The following is a 26,824-nucleotide window of genomic DNA, read 5'->3' on the forward strand; positions in this document are numbered from 1 at the left end:
ACTGGGTGATTCCTATATACCCCCATACTTTGTTGGCAGAGGGTATAATGAGCTGGAGTACAATACCTGAACCGATCCGTGCAACCGATCAGTTTCCGATCAGTCATCGATCCATCAAACTGATCAGTTTAACTGGTGATTGCATCACATGACCGCAGAGTGGTCAATGTATTTTACGTTTTTGTTGTTTTCTCTGTCAATTTTGCACAAATATTTACATAATGTAATAGATTTAAACATCAATTTATACTTTTATTTTACATTTGTTTTATTTAAAACAGATCTTATGTCATTTTACATAACAAAACTGTGATCAGATCGGTCACCAGTCAACAATCCATAAGCGATCAATCAGTCAACGGTCATTGATCCGTCAAATCATTGAGCAGATTGGTTCAAGGACTGTATAAATTATTGACATATCTATAAGTTACTCAATATTATCTTTTAAACAAGAAACAACAATCACAATGGTGCACAAGTAACTATTTACCAGTAACTTTTTCACTTTAAGTAGCTGTCTTTGTAAGAATCACGCAAAATCTGAAAAATGTGATACACCCCAAAAAAAGGCTACATATTTTTATTTTTGTAATTAAGTTGTTTTATGGGTCTATACTATGAAATGTGTAATTGTTCATTCAAATCTGCCTGCTCTTAGGAGATAATTGACATTTACAGTAGATTCTATTGTATTTGTCCGCCATTTACAGAGTTATCTCCCTTAATTTTGAAATCTACAGTGCATTCTACATAATTTTTATCTCCTAAGAGCATGGGTTACATGAAAAACCACCTGTTTATTTCTGTTTACTATGACATTTCAAACAAAATATCAAAAATAAAAATAAGTAGGCTTTTTACCCATGAATCACATTTTGCATGATCCTTAGCTGGAGTGCTACTTAAGAATTAAAACATGGAATCTCCAATTTATCTTGTATTACCACGGGCTGGCAGTTTATGTTGTTATTTAATCCCTCGATATCGCCAGGGGTAAAACAATGCGATACAAATGGCAAGCCCGTCGTAAAACAAGAGTTACTGTGATTTACTTTGACTCTAATAGGACCAGTGTCTTCATATTATTTAATAGATACAGCATGAAATGGTGACTGCATTGGGGTAAAATTCCTTTGTAATGTCTGTAAATTTGTTAATATTTATCTATGATGTTGCAAAAAACACCGTCAAACGTTTCTGACATTGGTCATATGCTTATCACTTTTTTACCACGTCTCTGGTCTAAACATATGTAACCAATGGTCAAAACATAAAAAAAAATTACACAAGATTTCAACCACCTTCCATCTTTCACCTTTCACCTTTCCACACATAACTTACCAAGGTTTTATCTTATGGTTGTAAGCTAAAGGCAACTCTCTGGTTTCATCCTGAAATATGAAAAAAAAAAAAAGATTTTGCATATAAACAAAATTAAAATCATTACATAAAATTAATTAATTCATAAATGCTAACATGACTGGCAGAACAACAGCAAATTCAAATTTCAATTAGATTCTTCACTAAGAATTTTACATGGATATAATAACTTACCACCATATATTTCCTAGTAGAACTATCACTAAGAATTGAATGATTGATTGATCAACTGATTGCAGTTGAATGTCCTATTAGGGTATTTCATGCACTTCAGGAAGTCAAAGTTTGATCAAGGAAACAGACCCTGCTTAGCACTATTCAACATACTGAGCAGGAATTTGAATGTGCATGTGCATTTTACAGGAAGCTCCATTTACAAAAAAATCATATGAACAATATTCATTTGTGTAGCCATTCTTACCAAATATAATCAAAATTAAGCAGTACTCCAGCTAAGAATCATGCAAATTCTGCAATATGCAATACTCCCCAAAAAAGGCTACATATTTTTATTTTTGTTATTAAGTTGCTTTATAGGTTTATATGAAGAAATGTATAATCATTCATTCCAATCTGTCTGCTCTTAGGAGATTATTCACATTGAAAATCCAGTAGTTTCTATTGTATTTTGGTGTCAATTACAGAATTATCTCCCATGATTTTGAATTCTACAGTACATTCTATATATCTTATTCTTTATCTCCAAAGAACAAGGGTTATATGAAAAGCTGCATGCTAATTTCTGTTAACTATAACAATTTAAACAAAATATCAAAAATAAAAATATGTAGGCTTTCCAACCATGAATCACATTTTGCATGGTTCTTCGTTGGAGTACTTCTTTTCTCACCTTAAATTCCTGTCTTGTTATCCTTTCAAGGTAGTTTTTCGGGAAATAGCTTGTTAGTGGAATGGTACTAATGAAAAGAAGAAAGAACATGATAAAAACACAGCATCAATTTTTATCTTTATTTACTTTCTCAAATATTGGGAAACAGTTTATTAGTGGAATGGTTTTGATAAAAAGAAGAAAGACCATGATAAAACACTGCTTCAGTCTTTATCTTCATTTACTTTTTCAACAAATCAACCAAGTGCAAAAGCATTAGGAGACCTTGGTTTCATGAAATTAATAAAAATTCTGAAAAGTAAAATTTGTTTTGCCTTCAAAAACACATGTCTACCCCATTCCAAATTTCAAAGAAGTACAACTCCACAAAATTTAATTGATCATAAATTCTTGGTAATATGCACTATATAATGTGCCCTAACTACCTGCAGAATTTCATAAAATTTGGTGCAGTACTTTCTGAGGAGTTCTGCTTAAAAACCTATGACAAACAGACAAATGAGGTATGGCAGTCAATTTCAATGTGAATGCTGACTTCATTTGCTTTATGGCAATATGAAATACGGTTTGTAAGTCTCGTCATGTGACTCGGTGGTTTCATGAGAATGGGTCCTAGTCTACCATTCAGATGCATAAAGATTTGTTGGGGTCAGTATATAAAAGCAAAACACATTTTCATGTAAAAATACCTATAAAAATGACAAATATCTATTTCCACATGATAAAAGTGAAACACATAAAATAGAAGATTTTACATTGTAATACAGCATTTCAAGATCCCAGAAGCAAACAATAAAATGCAGACTGGTCTTGAATCTGATTTCAATACGTTCTATATCAGAAATTTCGGTAAGGAAAATGAAACAGGAACGAGACTTACAGAGCATGTAGAGCAATACATGTACTGATTTCAATACAAATCTAGCCAGGCTTCTGAGTGATTTACAACTATTCAAACTTGAATGTTGAAAGAAAGTGTCCAAAAGATCATGTACATGTTCTGTTATAATAAAGTAGGACATATAGTATAATGTAAGGCAGAATTTACCTAGAGAGCAACTTAAATCACTCAGCAGTCTAGCTGTGATTGTGAATATTCTTTCAAAATCATAAAAACAAATAATGTCAAAACATTAAATGAACTAGCATAATGTGCCTGGATGTCTAGTCATCAGCTCTTACAAAGCACACACATGACAAATTTGTTCTTTTTAGAAAAAAAAGAATAATCTGTAAGGTATCAATATTCAAAAGGTTTTCTACAATTGTTAGCAGAAAGATTTTGCACTGAAATTAGATTCTACAAAAAGCTAAAACAACTAGATAGACCCTCTATCATAAAGCAACAACAATGCATGCACCTTACCTTTGTATCTACTGTGTGATAAGTAATATACAATAAAAGACATTAATATTTGTTTCTTTGTAACTGAAAAAACCTCTAGTTTTTATCTGTTTAAAAATATATGGAAACATATGTTAATAACCTGTATAAAAGACATGTTTCTGTGCATTAACCAGAAAAAGAGTGAGTGACACCTCCCGCTTCCCTCCATAAAACAGGCAACCCCAAAAAACTCAGAAAAACAAAATAAGAGGAGCACATGGGCATCATGTGATAAAGAAAGTTTAATCTAATTCCAATGCTTGGTTTTAGAAGAGTTGTGGATTAGAAGATGGTCCCCCAGGTCAACCAATGACACAGTCCATGCTTTGCATCACGAAACCCCAAAAAATCATTCAGAATTAGGTGCACTATGAAAATGTATGATAATAAAATTTGTGAAAGTCTCATCAAATTCCAAGGACAGATGAAAGAAAAAAAAATAATGGATGGAATGACAGATATATGGACGGACAGACTTAGACAGGAAGCATGGTCATTATATACCTCATGTTTTTTTCAAGTGGGCAGCATAAAAACATAGGAAAACATTTGTTTTCAAAATTTATATGAATATCAAACTTTTTCTCTTCGGAAAACGTATAATTACAATATAATGTTGATCAACATGATTCTCATGAAATAGCTGAATTTATATGAATTCTTTTCCAATTACAATATTTATTGGTGTCTATTTTCAATGTAAAGAAAAATAATAAGTATACTTTAACATGCCATGTTTTCATAAAACAGAAATACACTTTTTTTTTAAGTCGAACAAAGTGTTATTGAGTTGTGTAAAAAATGGCAGAAAAAAACTTGATATCTTACACATTTTTTTTTCCTTCAAAAGAACTAGGGGCTATTTGGGTACAAACTAACCCCTACTTAAAATTTTGGTAGAATAATGGGATACAAATTTTCATAGCCTTTGTAGTTTGGTCATCCAACCCCAAAATTTAAACACTCTCTAAAAATTAAATTCTATGGAAAAATCTGCAACTGTAATTGGCTTAAGGAAGTCGAAACTACACAGACAAATATTTTGAGAAACAATGAAAAAAGTCAGTGATATGTCTGTATTACATTCAATTTTACCAAAGCATATCAAGCTGATGTAAAATGCTAAATACGAACATTTCAATGATTTATAAGAGTTGTGTCCCTTATCCTAGGTCCACTTCCTTAAATATTATTGCAAAGCAAAAAAAAAAATAATAAATTTTCACAAAAATCTTACCTTTTTATTTTAGTTCTAAACCCAAATGAAAACAACTATATGTTTTATCCAGCAAATTTATGATATTAAAACAAATAGGCTAATATTGTATTAACCAAATAGGGAGTACCTCATTTAATATACACCACTAATCAAACGATCTGTTATAATATCCATTACTTATAAAATAACTAAGTACCCACCCTGAACAAATTCCTACTGTAAAATGAAACTTGTATTGCATGCACCTATAGTAAAATCTCTCCTTTGTGTAATGAAATCATAAAATATCATTTTATTAGATTGTAGCAATAATTTCATGTTATATAAAGATATATGAGGGTAAATTAAAGACATCATTACTTTCAGTTTTCTGGTGTGGAACCATGGAGATATTTAAAAAAAAATAAAAGGGGGTGTTCATGCTGTTATTGGTCATTCCCCCACCCCTGGGCAAGGGGCAAATTAAACATAAAAATTCCCAAATAATGGGTATTGCTACTATTCTATATATAGTGTCACAACCTATCATGTGAGGTCACCACAAGGTAGAGCATCTGATGGACATAACTGTTCAAGTGTCATTGACCTTGATCTTTCACCTTAAAATATTGTTACAGATGATTGTAAGAATTAAGATTATTTCTATCAAGCAGGGTCAAAATTCCAATCAATAATTATGATTGTTAAGGTAATTCCCAATAAGTTACTGTAACTGGGATAACTCAATAGTCAGACTGTTCAGACCATGTTTCAATATATATCAATAATGATGGAAATTAACAGAAAATTTTCAACCCTGGCTCTGGTAAAGGGTATGACCTGTAATATTTGTATAATAATAACACCCTCTTTAAAATGCTGACAAAAGATGTCAAAAAAAAATTTAATATTACACAAAAATTTGTTTACACAAATTTAAGTGCATAAAGTTCAACTTAACTGAGCAGATAAGTAATTTCTCTTTCATTTGGAAACTGAATTTCATATTGGAATTACATTAATTTCAAATGTAATTCATGCCATTTTCAAATAAAGCTACTTTTGCAGAACTTAACATGAGTCATTTTGCCTTTGTTTAGGTGATTCACTTGCATAAATAAATCTTACTCAAGCACATTGTAAGAGAACAGCACATTTGCAAAATTACAAATGATAATCCACCCAACCCCTTTTTTTGCATTTCAAGTCCTGTGCCACATCCATTAAAAGACAGATGTAATAAAAACAAAAATACAGGTTTGACTGTATAAAACATATCACAACCAACTAATGAAATATGAGATGCATTTATAAATATACTATCATTTAACCTCAATCAAGATTGTTGACATGATAAGAATGATTTGACTGATTAAGGCCTGTCAATCATGCTTATCACGATTATGATCAAAAGAATCATTTAATTAAAGATCGTAAACTTATCAGATTTAAAAACAAAGGACTATTTACAGTAAACAAAATTTTTCATTGAAGTGCAAATACTACATATTTTCTGAATGACACATTTTTAAATACACTTAATCACATTGTAAATTTTCTTATCTATAAAATTTCATTATTTAAAGAGCACTTTCTCTCCACAGACAAAGCTTTACTAAAGAATGAAATGATATCAAAGAAGGGAGTTAATCCTGAAAAACCAATTACACTTAACATCGGCAAGTAACTGAAAAGGAGTAAGGTAGCAAGACCTGTTTTTGGCCACACCTGTAAATCACTTTTTTTCTTGACAAGTGGAAATGTATTGTCAGATATACATGTTGTAATGAAGAATGACATTTTCTAAAATAAAAATCATCATAGTTACTGCTTAGCAACCATTATACTGAATAAACATAGCAACAGAAAAATATTACATCCACTGCATGACCTATTTACATGACTAAAATAATGAAAAGGGCCTAATATAAAATTCCAGTGAGATAATGACTCAGTACAAATAATGTCAAACTACCCTTTCAGACTAAAATAAAATACTACTACAAGTCCATCAGGGGTTGCATCCAAAAAAGTATCTTTAAAAGACATATTCAAACCATTTCTAAGTCCCTATGACATTTTGCTACAGGGGACAATACTTCAAGTTAAACTTACCAGATGTGATTCTGGAATCCAAATAAGATGTCACCTCTCACATTGGCAAAACACAATCCATGCATGGGCTCACCAAAACTCATTTCTCTGATCAGCTGATTGTGGCGATTCCATATCTAAAAAAAAATGCCAGTGACTATACGTGGACTCATTTTTAACCATTATTTTTAGATGTTCAGGGATTATTTTATGAGGTCAACAAACGAAGCGGAAATTGACAAAATTGGAAGTTAATATACATTAAAAAAAATTTTTTCGTACAATCATAAAATACGGTAAAAAGAACAGTAAAATATGGATTTGGAATAGTGGAATTCCACTAAAATGCGGAAAAAATCAATTCAAGATGTTATACACAGGACAAGAACCCTTTACTGCAGGAAATAAAATTAAAGGGTTTAAAATGCATTTCCTTATAAGCCTGGGGTAGGTATAGAATTAGTATTTCCCCACATCCTTGTGATCAATGTGTGGTGGACACTTTCCGTATATCCCTCTTATCAATGTGTGATGGACACTTTCTCTACACCCCTGTGATCAATGTGCGATGGACACTTTCCCTACATCCCTGTGATCAATGTGTGATGGACACTTTACCTACATTCCTGTGGCCAATGTGTGATTGACACTTTCCCAGTGGTAAATTACTAATGTACACTTTCCTGTATTCCTGTACATGTGGTCAATGCCAATTGACACTTCCTCTATAGCTCTATGGTCAATATATGATAGACACTTTCTCTATATCCCTATGATCAATGTTTGAAGGACACTCTTCCTATGAGTATTCCTATTTCATAGTTGAAGAGTGAAACTAATATTTTATTTCATACCTTGATAAAGCCATCCTCACTAGCTGTAGCAAACAACCCCAGTAATGGACATTTGTCAATGGCTGTTATCTAGAAACAAGATAATATAGAAATTAAGGATGTGCAAATGTTTCTGTTGTGTCAAAAACCTTAAACTTTTAATATTTCTGCAATTTTTAAGATGGTTTTTGAATGGAATGGACATGGCCACACATTTGTTCACTCAAGATATTTTCACACAAGTTGACACAACTGACAATTATACACAAAATATATGAAGCATAAAAATAACATGCATGTGCCCATTACTAAAAGTGCAAAGAACTGCACTAATTCTAGTGTTTTCCAGCCTTTTTGACAGATTTTTCCAATTTCAGCTAAGTTTGAAGGGCATATATGACTGTATATGATCAACCAAAAAAAAATCAACTATAAAACACCTTAAAGAGTTGGAAAAACATCATTAAAGCAATTTCAGGTAGACTTTGAATTTGAGGCAAAATTTTGTTCTCACCATACCAACTCCTTTTCAATGTTTAAAAGGATAGATATGGAATCGCAACAATCAGCTGATCAGAGAAATGAGGTTTGGTGAGCCCATGCATGGATTGTGTTTTGCCAATGTGAGAGGTGACATCTTATTTGGATTCCAGAATCACATCTGGTAAGTTTAACTTGAAGTATTGTCCCCTGTAGCAAAATGACATAGGGACAGCTAGAAGAGAAAATGATGCCCTGAGGTCATCATTACAAATTTTGGATTACTGTAGACATACAAGATGTATTAATCTCCATGGTTACTAAATTTCACAAATTATGTCAAGTGAACATATTTGCTGAGAGTACTATTTTTCATGCTTTTATGTTAACAGTGAAAATAGTGGAAATCAATACTTTTACAGTAAAGCCTTAACTAGAAAAAAAATATATGAATTAAGGAGGGAGACCTAAGGTAAGGGACACAACTCTTACAAGTCATAGGAATGTTTGTATTCAACATTTTATATCAACCTCATGTAAGCATCGAAGTAACTTGGATTTATTTTATTCTGTTTCAAATGAAAGCTTGAAAGGCTTTGGTGAAATTGAATATGATACAAACATATCACTGATTTTAAGAGTTATGTCCCTTACTGTAGGAATATCTCAATAAATGGTGGTTGTAATTTTGTCATACCATTCCTGTGTGATCTTCATCATTAGGATGTTGTAGCGTGGTGATCTGTATCTCTTTATCAACACCATCCATTCTATACATGTGTAATTTTCTGTAAAAAAATATAAGGGTTTATTTTATGGCTATTTTGAAGGACCAGCATTCAATATTCTTTTTTTAATGGGCATTTTTGTGTATAAATTGTCATCAGTCTTTATAAGAATCAGGCAGTGGGTGAAACATTGTATGAAAAAAAAACCACCACTTCTAAAGTTTAATTTGACTATTTGTATTATCAGAATCAAGGGAAAAAATGCTAGATTTTCCTTTTCAATTGAGTTATGATTTCATTGATATGCACTAAAATGAACATTTCAAGAGCAGATAACTCATTCAAATCCCTCATTTTTCTACCAATCTATTGAACAAATTCTAATCAAACCTAGTAACGTAGAGATCAAATATTGGTCTTTTTAAATACAGAAAGGATCCTTGATTGAGTTTATTTTGTCAGATCAGTGGGTTTTTGACATGCATGTTGCTGATTTTTCCCACTTTGCCTGATTCTTACAAAAACTTACCCTTAACTATGTAGATTACAGATATGGGATAATATGATAAAGGAAAGAAGCCCATATCCTTTCTGTGCATCTCAGGCAGCTATGTTAGATGTAGAGAAAATATAAAAAAACATTGCAAAACCGGTAATCTCAAGTGAAGTGAACTGCTGTTTAAAAGTATACCATACAACGTTCTCATCTGGTTTGTTTTTAAACTCTGAAATATGCAAAGGGAGATTCCTTCTGAAAAACAAACATCCTACAAAAATTATTTAAGTCCCTCTAAGCTATCAGATATTTTTGAAAAACCTTTAGACAGACAAACTCTCTCCCCCTTTTTTCATTCATTTTATCTTTCTCTCTCCCCAACTTACCCTCTGTCAGCCTTGTCTGATGTGGACACACTGAGTGTATTCTCATACATACTGATGTGTTTTGGCATACCAACACAAGGTATCTTGAAAAAAATAGCAAAAATCATTTTTTCAGAGAATTTTTTTCTTGTACATTTCATCAAATTATTAATTTATGTTTTTATTTTCATTTAAAATATGTCATTGCATTAGTTCTAGCTTAAATTTTACCAAAAATGATTCCATATACAAGTAAATATAGTTGAATACCCTAACTTGTACAGGAATTTTACATCAGACAGCTACCAAAATTCCTAACAACTTATGTCCTATCTATATGCAGCCACAAACAAAATTCGAAATAAATTCCTTCCATTGGAAGACATGGCTTTATGGAACCAGCAAATAGAGCGTAAATTGCTGAAATCCAAAGTAAGCATACAATAAAAAAGAATGGTGGTATCAAATACCAGATTTGAAAAAGAGGAATGCCATTTTAAAACGGAAAAAAAATCATGTCTACATTGGGAGCTGAGAAAATTGTGATGAAAAGTTTGCATGGACAGACAAGGTGATTCTGATATACCATCCACCCATTAAATGGGGGTACAAATAATAAAATGAGGTAACCTATGATGAAATTTTGGTAAACTGGATTTTTATTTTAGTTGTCATTTGGATCCAGACTTTTTACTCACCACTACAATTGCTTTGTGATTATAATTGGACAATATCCTTCTTGTACTACTAGTATTAGTCACAATCATGATTTATCAACCCTGAAAAATGTTATATTTATCCTGTCTATGATAGGTAGGATATAACATTATTCGGTTTGATAAATGCAGACACAATTTTACAATGCATAAAAAAAGCTGAAATCGGCAAAATCAGAAGAAAACGATAAGGTTAAATCCAGATTTGAAAAAGAATTCTGTTTTAAAGCAAGAAAAAAAAAATCCTAACTGATCAAGATAGTGAATTATGTCAAAGCCAATAACTGTATAATGATTGTTCTTTTATCCTACCTTCACCATCATTTGAAACACAATATTATCATAGAGTATCCCTTCATTGACACTGAGCTCCCAGACTCTGATGACCCCATCAGCACCACCTGTGGCCAGTTTTCTACTGGTTTCCATAAGTTTGAATCCAGTTTCTCCAATGTCAGTACCAGTTTCCATACAAGTGATGTTCCCTATGTGAGCTTGTAGATTTTTTACCATGACACATTTAGATGCATCTAATAAAGAAATCTGTAAAATAATTAACTGAATTAAGGGCAACTGAGGCGCCGTAAACCTTTGTAAAATCTGACTCTGTAACATTGACTTTTGACATTAAACTCAAAAGGCATTCAGGTTTTTATAAGTTGAATAAGTGTGTTTTAATTTGAATCACAATCCATCGAACAATGTCAATTCTAGCATGCTTACAAAGATGTTATAAAAAATGGAGGACAATAACATTACTATTGCCCATCACAACTTCATTGATAACAGATTTTTGAAAGATGTCAAGCAATTAAAGAAAAAAAAAATTGTAAGCAGTCACAAAAGTATACCTCTGTATATACATGTGAATTTTCAAGTTGGATTATCTCCCTTTACACAAATCCACAGAGAAGTCATGTAGAAGTTGAAATTTCAAAGAAAAAAAAGCCCTCAATATTAAAATAGGATCCATGAAATTGATTTTGAACAATGGTGGTCAATTTTATCTTGCATTTTATGATCAGCATCTGAAAGTCTTTTTATTGATATAATATTTATTGATTTAAACATGTTTCCTTAAGCTTTTAAAGGCAAAACCTATTGAAATCAAGGAGAAATACTTTTCCCACCAAAATTTCAAATGTTTCATTATTTCAAAAACAGCACACAGACAAAACAGTTTTATCTATTTATGTTGTTCTCAGCATGGAAGATCTTAAATGATTTCACAACTTTTTGAAATCCTTGTTATTCTTAATCTGAGCAGTGAACATCCTTAATTTGCAATCAGAATTTGTTGATACTACTCTGTGTCTGTCTGATGGCACGAGACCACAAATAAGTGCATTTCAATATACACATTTAAGCAGATTTCAAAAATTCCACCGGCACAAACTGTCAATAAAACTTCTCTGGCCTAAAGATATGTACAAACAGAATTTTATATATAAATTGTAGAAAATTTTACCATCATTTTCTGAAATTAATACATATAACCCGGAGATGGGGTAAACATGACAAATGAACTGAGTTAAAAGTCCTAAATTTTAACCTTCGTCCACTGAACCAAATCACAACTTTTAGTCAGAATTGATTAATGAAAAAAAAATCGCATGTAATTTTTAACTATTTTCTACCAATTAGAGGCAAAACTTAGCAAAATAAGTTTCCAGTAAAAATATGAAAAAATATGGAAGGTACCTACTACCAAAGTTGGAACTATATACAACGAAAACCAGGGGAATTAATTGTGTTCTCGCACCTACTGAGAATCTGTAAATATTAACAATTCTGAATTAAGAAATCATAAGGAAAAACTGTCACTATCATGATTCACATATTTTACAGTAGGTTATTCCAGGTTAGGAAACTCAAATCAAATTCTAGCCAACCCTGAATACAATTTTTCAATATATTTACTATATGGCTCCATAATTTTCTTTCTAAAATTAGTCAGCCCAGCAGTCTCGGGCTGGCAGACAGGCTACTATTTCCAACTCTGGTTATTCTAAAATTGGGTTTTTCATGTGTTTCACATGTGTGTGCTAAACATATGAAAAACATGTCATGTTTTTCCTGGATACAGACCTGGCCATTGGCAAGACCTCCAAGAATTATGGTATCTGTTATCATGGCCTCATCTTTCTGGTATTCCTGAAATTATAATTAGGTAAGGATTAGAATTAAAAATAAATCACAATAATTGATATCTTCAGAAGAAAATTAATTAATCATAACATAAACATTTTCTCTAATTTCCAGCTAGTTTAACAATTTCTGCTAGATTAACCTATGACCCTTGACCCCATTACATGAACTTACCTCAATGGAGGTAACCTGACCTGTAAATACTGATAATTTAACATTTTTTTTGGACAGATAATTGAATTAAATTAACTGTTTTGCTCATGGCATTAAAGTATGCATATGGAGGTTGTGGAGATTTGAACTTTATTTGTAAATCTCACAATCTTTCTCAAAATCTTTGAATTTGCATAAAAAAATTTACCATAGAAAAATTAAGTTGGATTTCAACACAAATTTAATATGGACATCTTCATATGATATCCTATACATGTAGAATATTTCAGTTCAACAATATGTAAAGTTTTTTTTCTTCTCTCGAAATCTATGCATTTGCAATACTTGCTAAACAAATGTACAATATGTCAGCCTACAAGCGTTCATAGGGAAATATTTCAGACTTGCAATTGTTTATGTACAATATCTGAATTACAACTTTTTTAAAATTGTACAATCTGTTATACTCATGAGTGTTAACTGTACATATAATTATACAATCTGTCAGACATCTAAGTGTTAATTAAACAACATTTTAAACTATAAGATGTTAATTGAACAACATTTCAGACTATTAAGTGTTAATTGTACAATATGTCAGACTTACAAGTGTTAACGGAACAACATTTAAAAACTATCAAGTATTAATTTTCAATCTGTCAGATTTACAATAGATCAAATCTACCAGTGTTAGTTGTACAATATTTCAGACTTACAAGAGTTAACTGTACAATCTGTGAAACTTCCTCATCATTATTCTGAGGAATCCATCGTTCAACAGCTCGACAAGGATTGGTACCGCAGTTAAATATCAATACTGAAAATAAACAATGAAAACTTTTAAATTTCAAGAACAGAACATATAGGATGACAACAACAAAAGTTATTGAGAATTTTTTCATCTATTAAGTAGTAGTCCATGTAAGAATCATGCAAATTCTGTAATATGTGACACACCATAAAAAAGGCTACTCATTTCTATTTTTGTTGTTAAGTTGCTTGACAGGTTATCATGATAAAATGTATAATTATTCATTCCCATCTCTCTGCTCTTAGGAAATTATTCACATTGAAAATCCAATTGTTTCTATTGTGTTTCAGTGTCATTTACAGAGTTACTTCCCTTATTTTGGAATCCTACAGTACAGGCAAATCATTTGTTTGAAACTGCCAAAATTGATACAAATTAACATGTTCAATTGACACAATTTGTGAAAATCAGCAACCATAAAGATTTATATGTTTACAGTATTGTCAGGTGCCAGAATATTTTGAAATCCTTGTGGACAAACATAACCAAAAGAGTATACTCCCTCTTTTTTTCACATCTGTTATCTTGATCATTTGAATACCAACATGGTTGATTATGTCAAAAAGAGCAAAAAAACTAAAATTGGAATGGTCCACTGAAATTCTGAAAATCATTATGAAATGACGAATTTTGAAACAAACATTTATTCCTTACTTTCTCCATGCTGTAAAACTGAATGAAGTTGGTTCTTCTCACGGCTATAGGCAAAACAGGACAGGACCTACAAAAAAGAAAAAGCAAAAAAGCAAACAAAAAAATCAAACATCGAGATATCATAATCAACAATGTGTTTTACATGATAGTTTCTGAAAGAGTCTAGGCCAGACCTAGAAAATCCTGTGTATGAGATGAATGTGTTACATCCTGGACATGTACAACCAATTATGTCAAAGATTAATAAATTCTAACACAGGGGAGGCAGCAAAAAAAAGCAAGTTATAAGCTACTACTGGGTAGATAATTAATGCACAAATTAAACTTACAGTTGAACCTTGATGTGTGGAATTCCGATGAGTCAAAACCTTGAATAATTTGAAGTCTCTGCAAAACTTCCCTTACTCCAATACAATTTTAACTCGGATGACTCGAACTCCAATGAATCTAAATCTCTCATAACTCGAGGTTTTAAATCAGCCCCCTTGATAGGACTTCGAGGTTAATTAACACTTATGTCTCGAAGTCAACTAATTAGTAGAAAACTGATTGCTTTATTACAAACGATGATGGAAGTGTGTTTTTTTTTGACAATTAGCGTTGCTTTTTTTAATTATTATGTTTATGGTCTTTATGGCTTGATTTGTGTATTTAATTAATCCAAAATAGTGTGTGTACGAAAAAAGAAAGAAATTTCATTAATCAAACATTTGAATTCACACTAACATTGACATTTTTGGATATTTTGAAAATTAAAAAAAAAATTAAGATGAACTGTAATGGTATCTAAACATTGAACAAAACATCAAATTGACAGATAGTAAGTGTATTTCAATGACTACATTCGTTTCACTAGTGAATCTGAAATTTTATCTTAGTAATGTAGAGCACATGGTTTGACGATACTCCTGATTGTGAGTCATACAAAGCAACATGTTATGGACATATGACGTTTTCAATATAGTAAAAATAAAAAAGGTAATTTCCCTAAAACACTTGGTGCTGTTCATTATATACAAGCCCTGTGCAGGTCCGGGTGTTAAAAGAATAGGCCTGCAGCAGCGCTAAGCTTGTCGTAAAAGGCGACTAAATAGTGCTCAGAAACCTAGCCGGGGGGCTAGGCACTCTGCCCACAGAGCAACTGGGATGTGTGCCCCAGGTGGTGGAATGGGGTACCCCTGGCGTGTTACATGCTGGGGTTGTCAGGCTATAATACGGAAAACCTGACCGCAAACCATAGTGGTGCACCGTGTTGGGAAAGATGTCACATTCCTCGCACGTTAAAGAACCCTACTGTGGTATTCTCCCGGAGTAGGAACCATAGGGCTCCGCCACAGGAGGCTAAATTGCCCGACCTTACCCATCCCCACGTTTTCCAGTGGCAATCAAAATTTGTCAACCCTATTATCCTTGTGACCCATCCTTTTTTTTTTTTTTTTTTCATTTCATGTTCATTTTATGGTCAATTTCATGTTCATTGTCTGAATATAGCTGAAATATTGCTGCTCGGACGTTAAACCCCAACAAACAAACAAACAAACATTATATACAACACACAAAAAAACATCTTACGATTTGAAAATGCAAAAAATCACATAGTACCCTGTAAAGTGAAGTACATTTACATGTACAAGCACAACAAATGATGTAGATACAGAAACAATCATTGACCAAACTATTTCTGGGTTATACTCGACCTCGGATGACTCAAACCTTGGATGACTCAAACCAGATGACTCGAACCTCGGATGACTCAAACAATTTTGCCTGATCCCTTCGACTATGGCTTAACAAGGTTCAACTGTATTTTCCATTTTTTTTTACAGAAAAAGGGGGTCAAACCTCAAAGCCAACCTGGGTCCAAATCTTAGAACTTCCCTTAGATAGGCCATTTTTAATTTTTAATGATACTTACTTGAAATGTAGGCATAGGATAGATGATGGTCAGGGATGCTCCTGTTACAGGTGAGAATAATCGCACTGACCCATCCTGTAAGTACAAAAGAATAGAATACTGTTAACTGGAAATTTTTGCAGCAATATAATTTTGGCGTCTGGGTTGCTCATTTAGTTTTGTTTCTTTGTGCATGTTTTTTGTTCATTTCGTTTTTTTTGTAGTATGTGTTTGTTCTGTGTTACTTTAAGTAGCTTGTAATTAATGACAAAGGAGGAGGGACAAAAAGTTCTCTTCAATGTCCAAAATACAATTGAAACTTCATCTTCAAGTGTTCAAAGTTGAGCTCTTGAATCAAAACAATTTGGAAAGCATAAAAATTTCCAAAAATCCCTGTACTAAGAGATCAGCTTCTTAGCAACCAAAGAAACATCCTCATATTTAGCTGAAATATTCATCATTTGTTATAATGATGTATCCATCTGCACCATGGAAACTAATTTGTTCAACATATCATAGATTTCCTTTCCTCTTTGCTCTACTCCACTTTATGAACAACTGGCGGGTGTTTCTAGAAAAGGATGCTTACCTTACCAGTGCACCTGGTTGATGCTCCCAGTTTTTAGTGGAGTCCAAGTTCCTCATTTACTTTTGTTACTTTGTATGTATCATTTTGGTTATTTTATGTTCTTTTTTGTGTTTGTCAGTTTTCCATGTCTGGTCTTTGTCCCTGGATTACATTCTTTTAATTTACACTAGAATATTAGTTACTTGATTATTTTTTATAGTTGAAAGTGAAAACATAAGTTTTCAACTATATTACTATGTCTTGAAAAATGTTTATCTCTTTAGTACACAGTTGATACTTTTAGGCCATATTTCAGGCTTAATGCCCCTACACCTTTTCTATGTACCCTACAGACCACAGAATTAGTTTCAACAAAATTAACATACAGTGAAACCTGTTTAAACTGAACCTTGAGTAATACAAAAACCTGTCTAAACTGAACCCTGAATAATCCAAAACCTGTCTAAATCAAACCCCGAATAATCCCAAAACCTGTCTAAACCAGACACTTTTTTAAGTCCCTTTTTATAAATTTTAATGTGTTTTTAACCTTGCGTAAATCAAACTTCTTTCTAAACTGAAATAATTTAAAGAGGTTTCACTGTACCTCAAAAATTTTGTTCTGCAAAAATTACCAATCAAATGGTATTAAAAAAAGTCATACAGCAATGGCTTCAAAAATGTATACCTCCCACTGTGCTGAATTTCAAACCCGCAAAACTCAGTGGATCCTAATTTTCTGGTAATATGCACAAAAATCATGTCCTAACTACCTAAAAAGTGTCATAAAATTTGGTGCAGTACTTTCTGAGAAGCGGCATTTACTAAAGTGTGAGGGACAGACAGACAGACGTACAAGGCAAAAACATTACATCTTCACATCAATGTGGGGGGAGACACAATAAAGATATTTCAAAATTCCTGAAAGTACATCTTTGTATTTTTGTGTGGATTAACAAGAACCGAAAATCAAATGCACACAAAGAATATGTTGTTGAAAGATGGGCATATAAAAACCTTCAGCATATCTTTACATAATCAAATGCAAAAGTAGAAGAGGAGGCCTCCAGAAATATGACTTCCAAATTCTCTCTTTCTTCATTTTTCCATTTTCTTTGATAAAGATAATTCAATTCCCTGCTCTTTGCTCTTCAAAAATTTTGTTTACATCCCTTTCAACTTTAAATCCTGGATCTGACCCAGCATCATTGTCTAAACTTACCTCAGTGAATGCTATCATTCTGCTAGATTAACCTATGACCCTTGACCCCATTACATGAACTTACCTCAATGGAGGTAAACTGACCTGTATTTAGTGACTCTATGAATCATTTTATAAACTTACTACCATGGAGGCTATAATTCTGCTAAGTTTACCATGTAAACATACCTTGATCCATATCCTGCTACGTTGACCTATGACCCATAACACCTTATGTTTACATGAACTTACCTCTGTTGAGGCTATAATCCTGCTTGGCTGACCTTGTGACCCCTGGCATAACTGTAGTTTGTATACAGATGACTCAACAGGAGCAAACAAATTGTAGAACTACAAAAAATACTAAATTATAAAGCAGAGACTATGGAATCAAGGACAAAAACTGTCAAAATCTCTACTTTTCAAATAGTATAATAAAGAGCTGTGCTTTAAGTGCATGATACACCCTTGCCTTTTTAACTTGGCCTATGGTTTTAATGAATTTATATGACCAACTAGAAATACTGTAAGTCCTGTCAAATACCCTACCCCTACCCACACCCTCCTCAAAAAAAAAAAAGCCACAAGTAAATAAAAAATGCACAAAACATTTGGCACTATCAAGGCTACCTCAAGTTTTACTAAGTTTATTGCCTTGATTTTTCACCCATACATTTCTATCTTGTTCAAAACACACTTTTCTGACAAGGTTACCAAGTACCTTTTATGTCTATTAAGGCACATATATTTATACAAATCGGAAGGGACATTACTTCAATAGATATGATCCCACCTAAATTTCATAAAAGTTAGTGAAAGTGTTTTTGAGTTCAAGTTCTTGTGCAAAAACTTGAAAATCTCCCTTTTCTAAATATAAAAATTCCTAACACAGAAATAATAAATCTGAAATTTATAAAAATCAAAAGGGAGCTTACCTCAATAAATATGAACAATTCACCAAAGTTTCATAAAGTGTTTTTGAGTTATTGTCCGAAGTGTTGACGATGGACAGATGGACAATGATATACCATAATATGTCCCCGTCTTTTGACGGTGTATAAAAAACCGAAAGGTCAAGGACAAACAAAACAGAGATAAAATCAACATGTAACATTCATGAAACAAAAGAAAACACAAATACGTTAAAGATAAGAGCAACCTAGAAACCTAGAACCAATTGAAAAGTACCAGTTAGGTCTCAGATCATGAAAGCACTGTTACTTATGATCTTGCTAAAGACTTGGAGAATAGATTAGGTGCACCGGTAAGGTAAACATCCTTTGCATTTTACACTGGCTTGCATGACTAGTGCCCATTATTTTTTTTTTTTTTTTTTTAAATTTTTTGGTGATATTATAATTTAAATCAAAGAACATACAAAATTTTAAATCAATTCATACATTGGAAGCCAAGATTATTGCAATTAAATTCAGATTGACAAACAGACAGACAGATGGACAGACCAAGTGATACTGACCTGATTAAGGCTATAAACTTTGATCTGTGTTTCTGTTTGACAGTAAAATTCTTCTTCATTCAACAACTTCATGGAATAAATCTTCTCTGCTAGATCCAGCCTCATAAACTATATTGTAAATCATTTTAAGTAAACATTTGGTTTAATCACACAAAATTAAATGATTAAAAATCTTATAAAACATATCTGCTCACTTAGATCTTTTTTACAACTGAACAAAATTGTAAATCAATATTAAAAACACTTCAAGAACTTCGAAGTTAAGTGTTTCATTTTAAGTCTTTATAAAATTCAGACACTGACAATGGTGAAGTGATTCAATTTGGTGTTGAAAAACCCACCAAACAAATAATGGTTTTTCAGTTTACATATGCTATATATTAACAAAACAATAATCATTTCAGTATTCAGATTTGCATTTTTGAGAAAATCATACTTTCATCTCCCAATAAAATCAACCAAATGGAACCAAGTCAAGAACCATAACTCTTTCAAAGTACAAATTTTATGTACAATCTATATAATTTTTATCACAAAAGAGCAACAACCAAATGAAAAAACTAAGACTGGTTATGTGATCAGAGACTGTTTCTAACAACTAATAAAACTGAATTTGGTGGGTTTTTGACATACATGAATCACCTTCTGTCTGATTTTCAGAAAGACTGCTACTTAAACAATTACAACATTATCGCCAAGTAAAGCACTGAATCCATGATAAAAACCTGCTTTTAAATATACATATTTGAACAATATATTTAAACTTCACTTAGCAACAGACAGACAGACAGACAAACAGTAGTCAATCACAAAGCTAACCATACCATCCCACAAAATACCAACTCACTTCATTTAATTTCTCCTTCATAACAAACTCATCATGCCTTGTTTCTTATGATGTTGAAATCAGATAACTTGAGTTGATATTTTGTGATATTTAAGTAGCACTCCAGCTAAGGATCATGTAAAATGTGATTCATGGGTAAAAAGCCTACATATTTTTATTTTTGATATTTTCTTTGAAATGTCATAGTAAACAGAAACTAACATGTGGTTTTTCATATAGCACATGCTCTTAGGATATAAAAATTATATAGAATGCACTGTAGATTTCAAAATTAAGGGAGATAACTCTGTAAATGGCACTCCAATACAATAGAATCTACTGGATTTTTAATGTGGATTATCTCCTAAGAGCAGGCAGATTTGAATAAATAATTTCACATTTCATGGTATAGACCCATAAAACAACCTAATTACAAAAATAAAAATATGTAGCCTTTTTTGGAATGTATCACATTTTTCAGATTTTGCATGATTTTTACAGAGACAGCTACTTAACTTTCACTTGTCATCAAACCTATAATAATCCTACCTTAGAAAAGTTATCCATTCTCCAGATCTGAACACTTCCATCTAATGAGGATGAAAACAACAGAGGATCTATCTTATGTGTCTGTAGCCCTGTAATGGCACTGCGGTGACCATGGAATACATGTACCTGAGTAAATACAACAGCATTCCATACCTGGAAATAAACATAAGAGGTTGGACGTGTTGTTGTGTTAAGCATACCCTCTCCTATAAATATGAAATGTTAATATTGTTTCTTACAACCTAAAAGGAAAGACACAGTGCACAAGTTAAGGCAAAATTCATGTACCAAATATAAATATATTTTTTCTTTTAAAAGCATATAAAAATCAAGATTTTTCCATACTGCAAACAAGATAAAATCTAAGTTGCATGGTAGTGCAATACAAGTACTGTATCAAATATAACTATAACTGTAGGTAATCTCACTGAGAAGTACATGTACTCCTCAAGTACTTTTCCAAGTAGCAGCACAATTTTGCTTCATACATCTGTATCTAATGTTGAGAATATATAGCAATAAGTAACAACACGAGCACATTGATGTTATTGACATGTATTGTTATGTCTATGTTATGTGATATTTATTACACTTTTCAGCGTGCAATACAATATTTGACACACAAAATTTCTCTGTTTCTTCTCAGCTGTTTTGTTTGAAAACCTATGCTTCATCAAAAGCAAGTAAATCCTACAAAGCCAACACATAATTACAAGATATATGAAAAGACAGACAAAAAAACAAGCATAGGAAAAACTGAAAAAAAAAGCAACAACAAAAAAAACCCAACAAATTATGTACCAAAATGGGGACAAAATTTCATAAAGTGACAGACAGACAGACGGGGAAAGCATTAGAAACTTTTAAATATCAAATTTACCTTCACTGCTCCATCTCCTCCACCAGTTATGAAATATTCTCTGTCTTTATAGAAACAACAACTACAATACATGTCATAGTTCTAATTAGATTTTAGAAGAAAAAAAAAGTATATAATCAAACATCCCCCCTTTTATTCTTAATAAATAAACCTTAAAAAAGTTTATTGAACACATAAATATTTTTAAGTTTAGGTTAAAGTGTTTAAAGTTCTGAATATATCGGGATAGAAATGTCTAAAAAAGAAGATGTCATCTAGAGGAGAATTAGAGAATCATTCTTTGTTGATCAAGTTTTGCAAAACAAGAAAAGTTAAATTTATGAAAGTAAATATTTAGATTTTCCAGCATGAAATAAAAGAAAAAATATTTATCTTATAAAGTTGAAGATCAGACATTTTTGAAACTCAAAAAGTAAAGTTTGAGATCTGAATTTAACTTGTGATGTCTAAAACTATAGCTATGCATTTATGATATTGAAATATTTTCTATATGTATCCCTAGTCACTTTTTGATTTGCAACTGATGTAGAAGGTCCTACATTCCTTCAATAAAATATTGCAAATTTGTGTTCATAATGACTGTCATGGTGAAATTTGTGAGACCATCGGACATCACCAGTACTTTTAGCCGCCAGTCCGGTAAAATTTGTGTGATTTCCAGACCAGATGTCCAGTTTTTATTACATGCACCTCAACAGGAAATTCCAGTTTACAGATGGCGTCCGAATCAAGGCAAATTTAAATTGCATCAGAGAAATGATTTTGGTCTGGCAGATAATTGTTCGGTCCAGCAGATTTTGTTAGGTTGCCGGACCAAATGTCTGACAGGTTGAAAAATGATTTTGCCAGGTCTGTAATGAGCTTTTTTCAAATACATTTATATTCAACAAAATGTACTATAAGCCATTGCTAATGGTGAAAACCTTCTTTGAATCAATCAGAAATTTAATGTTGCAGAGATCTAATAAAATCCTAATCAACAGACTAACAATCTAACAAAACTAAAAATAGCTTTTGTCAATATATTAAGAAATTCCAGAGATGTATGAGAAAAAAATGCTGCCCCCACAGCCAAATGTGCAACATATGATAATCATATGATGCCTGATCCATATGATAATCATCAATAATAATGTGCATGATGATCGTATGATTATCATATACAAAAATACCAATCATATGTTTCAAACTTAAATATTCAAGGAGTAACCTCTCATTGTCAGCATTAGAATCAAATATATAGAAAGATCTAAATTCAAAAGTTCAATTGTATAGATTGTACTCAAAACCAAAATTATTGAAATATGAAGCCAAATCCATCACCGAGAGATTCTACCATGTGCAATGAACATATGATTTTCAAATGTTTTATTTTGACTTGGAAACATATGATAATCATATGTAAACTGCCTGAATCATATGATAATCATATGTTGCAAACTATATGATTTTCATGTGTGGCACTTTCATGCATATGTTAACAATTTACCATCTCAGAGAATTTTCATGTCTGTTCTGCAAGTGGTGTGTTTGTTTCATGGTCTGTAATAGAAATAAGTACAAAAAACTAAAATAAAACTGTAAACATATGAATCTCACATGGAAAAGAGAGATTCAAAAAGAGATCATGTTGAAAACCAATAATTTAGTGTAAGTTTTTGTAAAAAAATCAGGTAAAATGGGAAAAATCAGAAACATGCATACTGATCTGATAATATAATTTCACGTATGGTTGCTTTCTCAATGTGAAAAGACCAATATATTTAATCTCTGCATCACTGGATTTGCTCAGAAATTTTTCAACAGTAAGTTATAAAAATGAGATTTTTAGCAGAGTTATCTGCCCATGAAATGTTCATATTTTTGTGCATTTCGATGAAATTATGCCTCAATTTACCAAAGTGATATGGAAAACAATTGCTATTTTCCTTGATTTTGATGGTAAAAATAGTCATTGAAATTGAACATTCAAACTGTTAGTTTTTTATATCATGTTTCACCCACTGCCTGAATCTTACAGATACTTAAGTAGCACTCCAGCTAAGAATCGTGCAAAATATGATACATGGTTTGAAAGCCTATATATTTTTATTTTTGAAATTTTGTTTAAAATGTTATAGTAAACAGAAATTATCATGTGGTTTTTCATATAACTCCTGCTTTTATGAGATAAAAATTATACAGAATGTATTTTAGAATTCAAAATTAAGGGAGATAACTCAGTAAATGACACTAAAATAAAATAGAAATTGTTTGATTTGATTTTCAATATGGATTATCTCTTAAGAGCAGACAGACTGGAATGAATAATTATACATTTCATCATATAGACTTAAAAAGCAACTTAATAACAAAAATAACTAGAGGCTCAAGAGAGCCTGAATCGCTCACCTAGTTAACCATTTGCTTATTTGAAAAACTTGAGGAATGAGACAGGCTAAGTTAAAATCAACTAAATTGTCAATGCAAGAAATGCTTTTGATAGCCTTTTCATGACCTGAACAAGAATTTTGCTCAAGACAACAATTTTTGAATTTTTTTCAAAAACCTGTCTTTTGACCCCTATGTTCCATTTTTAGTACAGGCAGCCATATCTATTCACGGATTAAAAATCACAACAGTCATTTTGAGCACAATACACTAAAGAACTATTATGCTTGTTTTCATTCAATGATCTTAAATGGTTTTAGAGAAGAAGATTTTCAAAGTTGTACATGCGAAAAAAAAACAACAAAAAACTGTTTCAGGGGTTGTAACTCCTACATTAGTCAATGAATGGTTTTGAAAATTTCGGCATATGTTTGTCTTATGATGCTTAATAATTTTACCCTGCCAAACATTTGCTAAAGCCAACGGTTTTTGAGTTATTTGCCAAAAAACTGCAATCTGACACCTATGTTCTATTTTTAGTAATGGTGGCCATGTTTTTTTCATAAATCAGTAATCCCAACAGTCATTTTGTGTGGGATACCCTAAGGAACAATCATGCTAAGTTTAAAACCGGTCAGTCCAGTAGTTTCAGAGGAGAAGATTTTTAAAAATTTGTCCATGAACACAACGACGACGGACGCCAAAAGATGGCATAAGGTCACTTGGCCTTCGGCCAGGTGACCTAAAAATGTGTAGCCTTTTTTGGGGGTGTATTACAGTTTACAGAATTTGCATAATTCTTACAAAGACTGCTACTTAAATATTAACAGAAACTACGGAGTTTATTGTGATAGCAATATAGCCCTCACTCAAGAATGAAATTGCTTAAAAAGATTGAAAATTACAAACGGAGAAATTGCTATAATTGGTCACATATTATACCACGATAACTGGCAGAATCAAATCAATGCCCCCCATTCCCCCTCATCACTTCTATGCAGCTTTTCATTGCTTACAAATCTTTAAGCCAAATAATGATCTTGATGTCCCTATTCCTTCTATAAAACTTTACCTCATAGTTAACAACAAAAATTCCTTCATAAGTGACGGCCATTAGTTGTTTGTTTCTAGGGTCCACCTTGATGTCAATCACCCACTGCAAAATAGAACAAAACGTACCAGTTTTTTCTTATGTGTTTGGAGTATAGAACGATACCCTTTAGGCTATAATGGTATACTGTGCACAGGGAAAACTATGATTTTCCTTTGAATTTAGCAAAAAGACTTTATGACAAAATTTATGTGAAATTTATGCAGATTGAGTCTTCATTTGAATTTCATGTGAAAATCACACTAATTTCATGTGAATTTCACACGAATTTCATACAAAGCTCATCTCACCTAAATTCAATGTTAACAATATTTGCCTGCATACATGCATGTAAACCAAGTTCTTATTGCTTATTTGCCAAAACTTGAAAATGAGTTGCAGTTAATGTACTTTTGTTACAGACATCTGTTAGAGAGGATGTATAATTTGCAATGATAAATAGAGTGAAATTAAATTGATAACCATGAACTGGAAAATAAATACCCGCAAATCATTAGTTAGTTGGCGTTATTTGTTGCAGCAGATACACACTTCAATTGTGGAAAATTTTTCACCACTTATTAAGTTTCACAGACTAATTGACGCTGCATTTTGTTCACAGTTTTGTAGGGTTTTTGTCTGGATCCTTTACACATTCTCCATTTCTGCTTTATTTTATTTTACATATGCCCCAATTCATCCTCAAATTTAAATAATAACCAATCAGATATCTGGAAATCAAAGACTTGAGGTTAACCTGAATTTGATTCACACACGTATGATATAACCTGAACAAAATAACAATATAAATCTTACCTCATCCTCCTGAATATCAATATTGAAAACTTCCCCAGGCTCTGCTACTGCTGAATGCTAAAAACAAAGATTGATTAATTTATTGTAGTTTATCATTCATTCTTATGGCAGATATCTTCTACACTTCAGGATGAGAATGTTTGAACAATACCAAGATTGCTATGCGTAGCCACATGAAAGTTTCATTCAATTCAATTCTGTGATGTAGAAGGAGTAACTGATAAGAGATGTCCCCCCCCCCCCCACCCATGTTCCCATATTCACAAATGAAAAAAGTCTATGTTTTGCTGTATGAGTCCCCCAAATTGATTCGATCAAAATATTAAAGAAAGGGTATACAAAGGAAAAGTATGACAAAGATTCTATAAAAGTTTCCTCAAATTCCATTCAGCAGTGTAGGAGGAGTAATGGATAAGAGATTGGTTCCCTCTGGGTAATGGATGGAAGGAGGAGGTACCAACAAAAGGTAAGAAGGGTGGACACCTCTTCCACTGTATACCCCGCCTCACTTTGCATGTGGTGGGCGTAAAGACAAACATTTTTTTAAGCTCTACCTCAGCTCCATTGATCTTCCATTTCTGTAACACACCAATGCCTCCAATATAGATTTCATCTGTCTCCCTGTTGTAAGCCATGCTGTAAGATAAACATCTGCGTCAGTACCAGTAAATTTAAAGATCATACATTAAATGTCCTTTAAAGAGATCAGTGATTTATGAAGAAAAACAGCACTTTTGAAGACACTCAATATCACAGTATGTCCTATTTGGTGTATAATTTCTCCCATCTACTGAGCTTTAAGATAGTAAATTCTTTTCTCACAACCATCCAATAGAATGTACACTTTCAGAGACATT

At 32.2% G+C, this 26,824-nt stretch overlaps 1 protein-coding gene across 17 annotated transcripts in view; it reads right to left on the minus strand.

Annotated features, from left to right (window-relative positions):
• LOC148600095 (uncharacterized) overlaps window positions 1-26,824 on the minus strand; it is a 101,586-nt gene that overhangs the window by 64,386 nt on the left and 10,376 nt on the right. For all 17 annotated transcript variants that reach the window (XM_088559545.1, XM_088559550.1, XM_088559546.1 and 14 more), the window contains 19 exons: window positions 26,522-26,603; window positions 25,968-26,024; window positions 25,134-25,217; window positions 23,181-23,233; window positions 21,692-21,752; window positions 20,812-20,964; window positions 19,437-19,544; window positions 18,212-18,310; window positions 16,212-16,286; window positions 14,297-14,363; window positions 13,548-13,648; window positions 12,619-12,684; window positions 10,843-11,073; window positions 9,836-9,918; window positions 8,923-9,013; window positions 7,767-7,835; window positions 6,934-7,049; window positions 2,234-2,300; window positions 1,345-1,394 (listed from right to left, as the gene is read on the minus strand). In XM_088559545.1, coding sequence (XP_088415671.1) covers window positions 1,345-1,394; window positions 2,234-2,300; window positions 6,934-7,049; window positions 7,767-7,835; window positions 8,923-9,013; window positions 9,836-9,918; window positions 10,843-11,073; window positions 12,619-12,684; window positions 13,548-13,648; window positions 14,297-14,363; window positions 16,212-16,286; window positions 18,212-18,310; window positions 19,437-19,544; window positions 20,812-20,964; window positions 21,692-21,752; window positions 23,181-23,233; window positions 25,134-25,217; window positions 25,968-26,024; window positions 26,522-26,603 — 1,713 coding nt within the window. The remainder of the gene's footprint in view (window positions 1-1,344; window positions 1,395-2,233; window positions 2,301-6,933; window positions 7,050-7,766; window positions 7,836-8,922; window positions 9,014-9,835; window positions 9,919-10,842; window positions 11,074-12,618; window positions 12,685-13,547; window positions 13,649-14,296; window positions 14,364-16,211; window positions 16,287-18,211; window positions 18,311-19,436; window positions 19,545-20,811; window positions 20,965-21,691; window positions 21,753-23,180; window positions 23,234-25,133; window positions 25,218-25,967; window positions 26,025-26,521; window positions 26,604-26,824) is intronic.

Source organism: Perna viridis, chromosome 13 (assembly GCF_037379345.1).
Source record: "Perna viridis isolate PV_CMFRI_1.1 ecotype Kerala chromosome 13, ASM3737934v1, whole genome shotgun sequence".
NCBI classification, from domain to species: domain Eukaryota; kingdom Metazoa; phylum Mollusca; class Bivalvia; order Mytilida; family Mytilidae; genus Perna; species Perna viridis.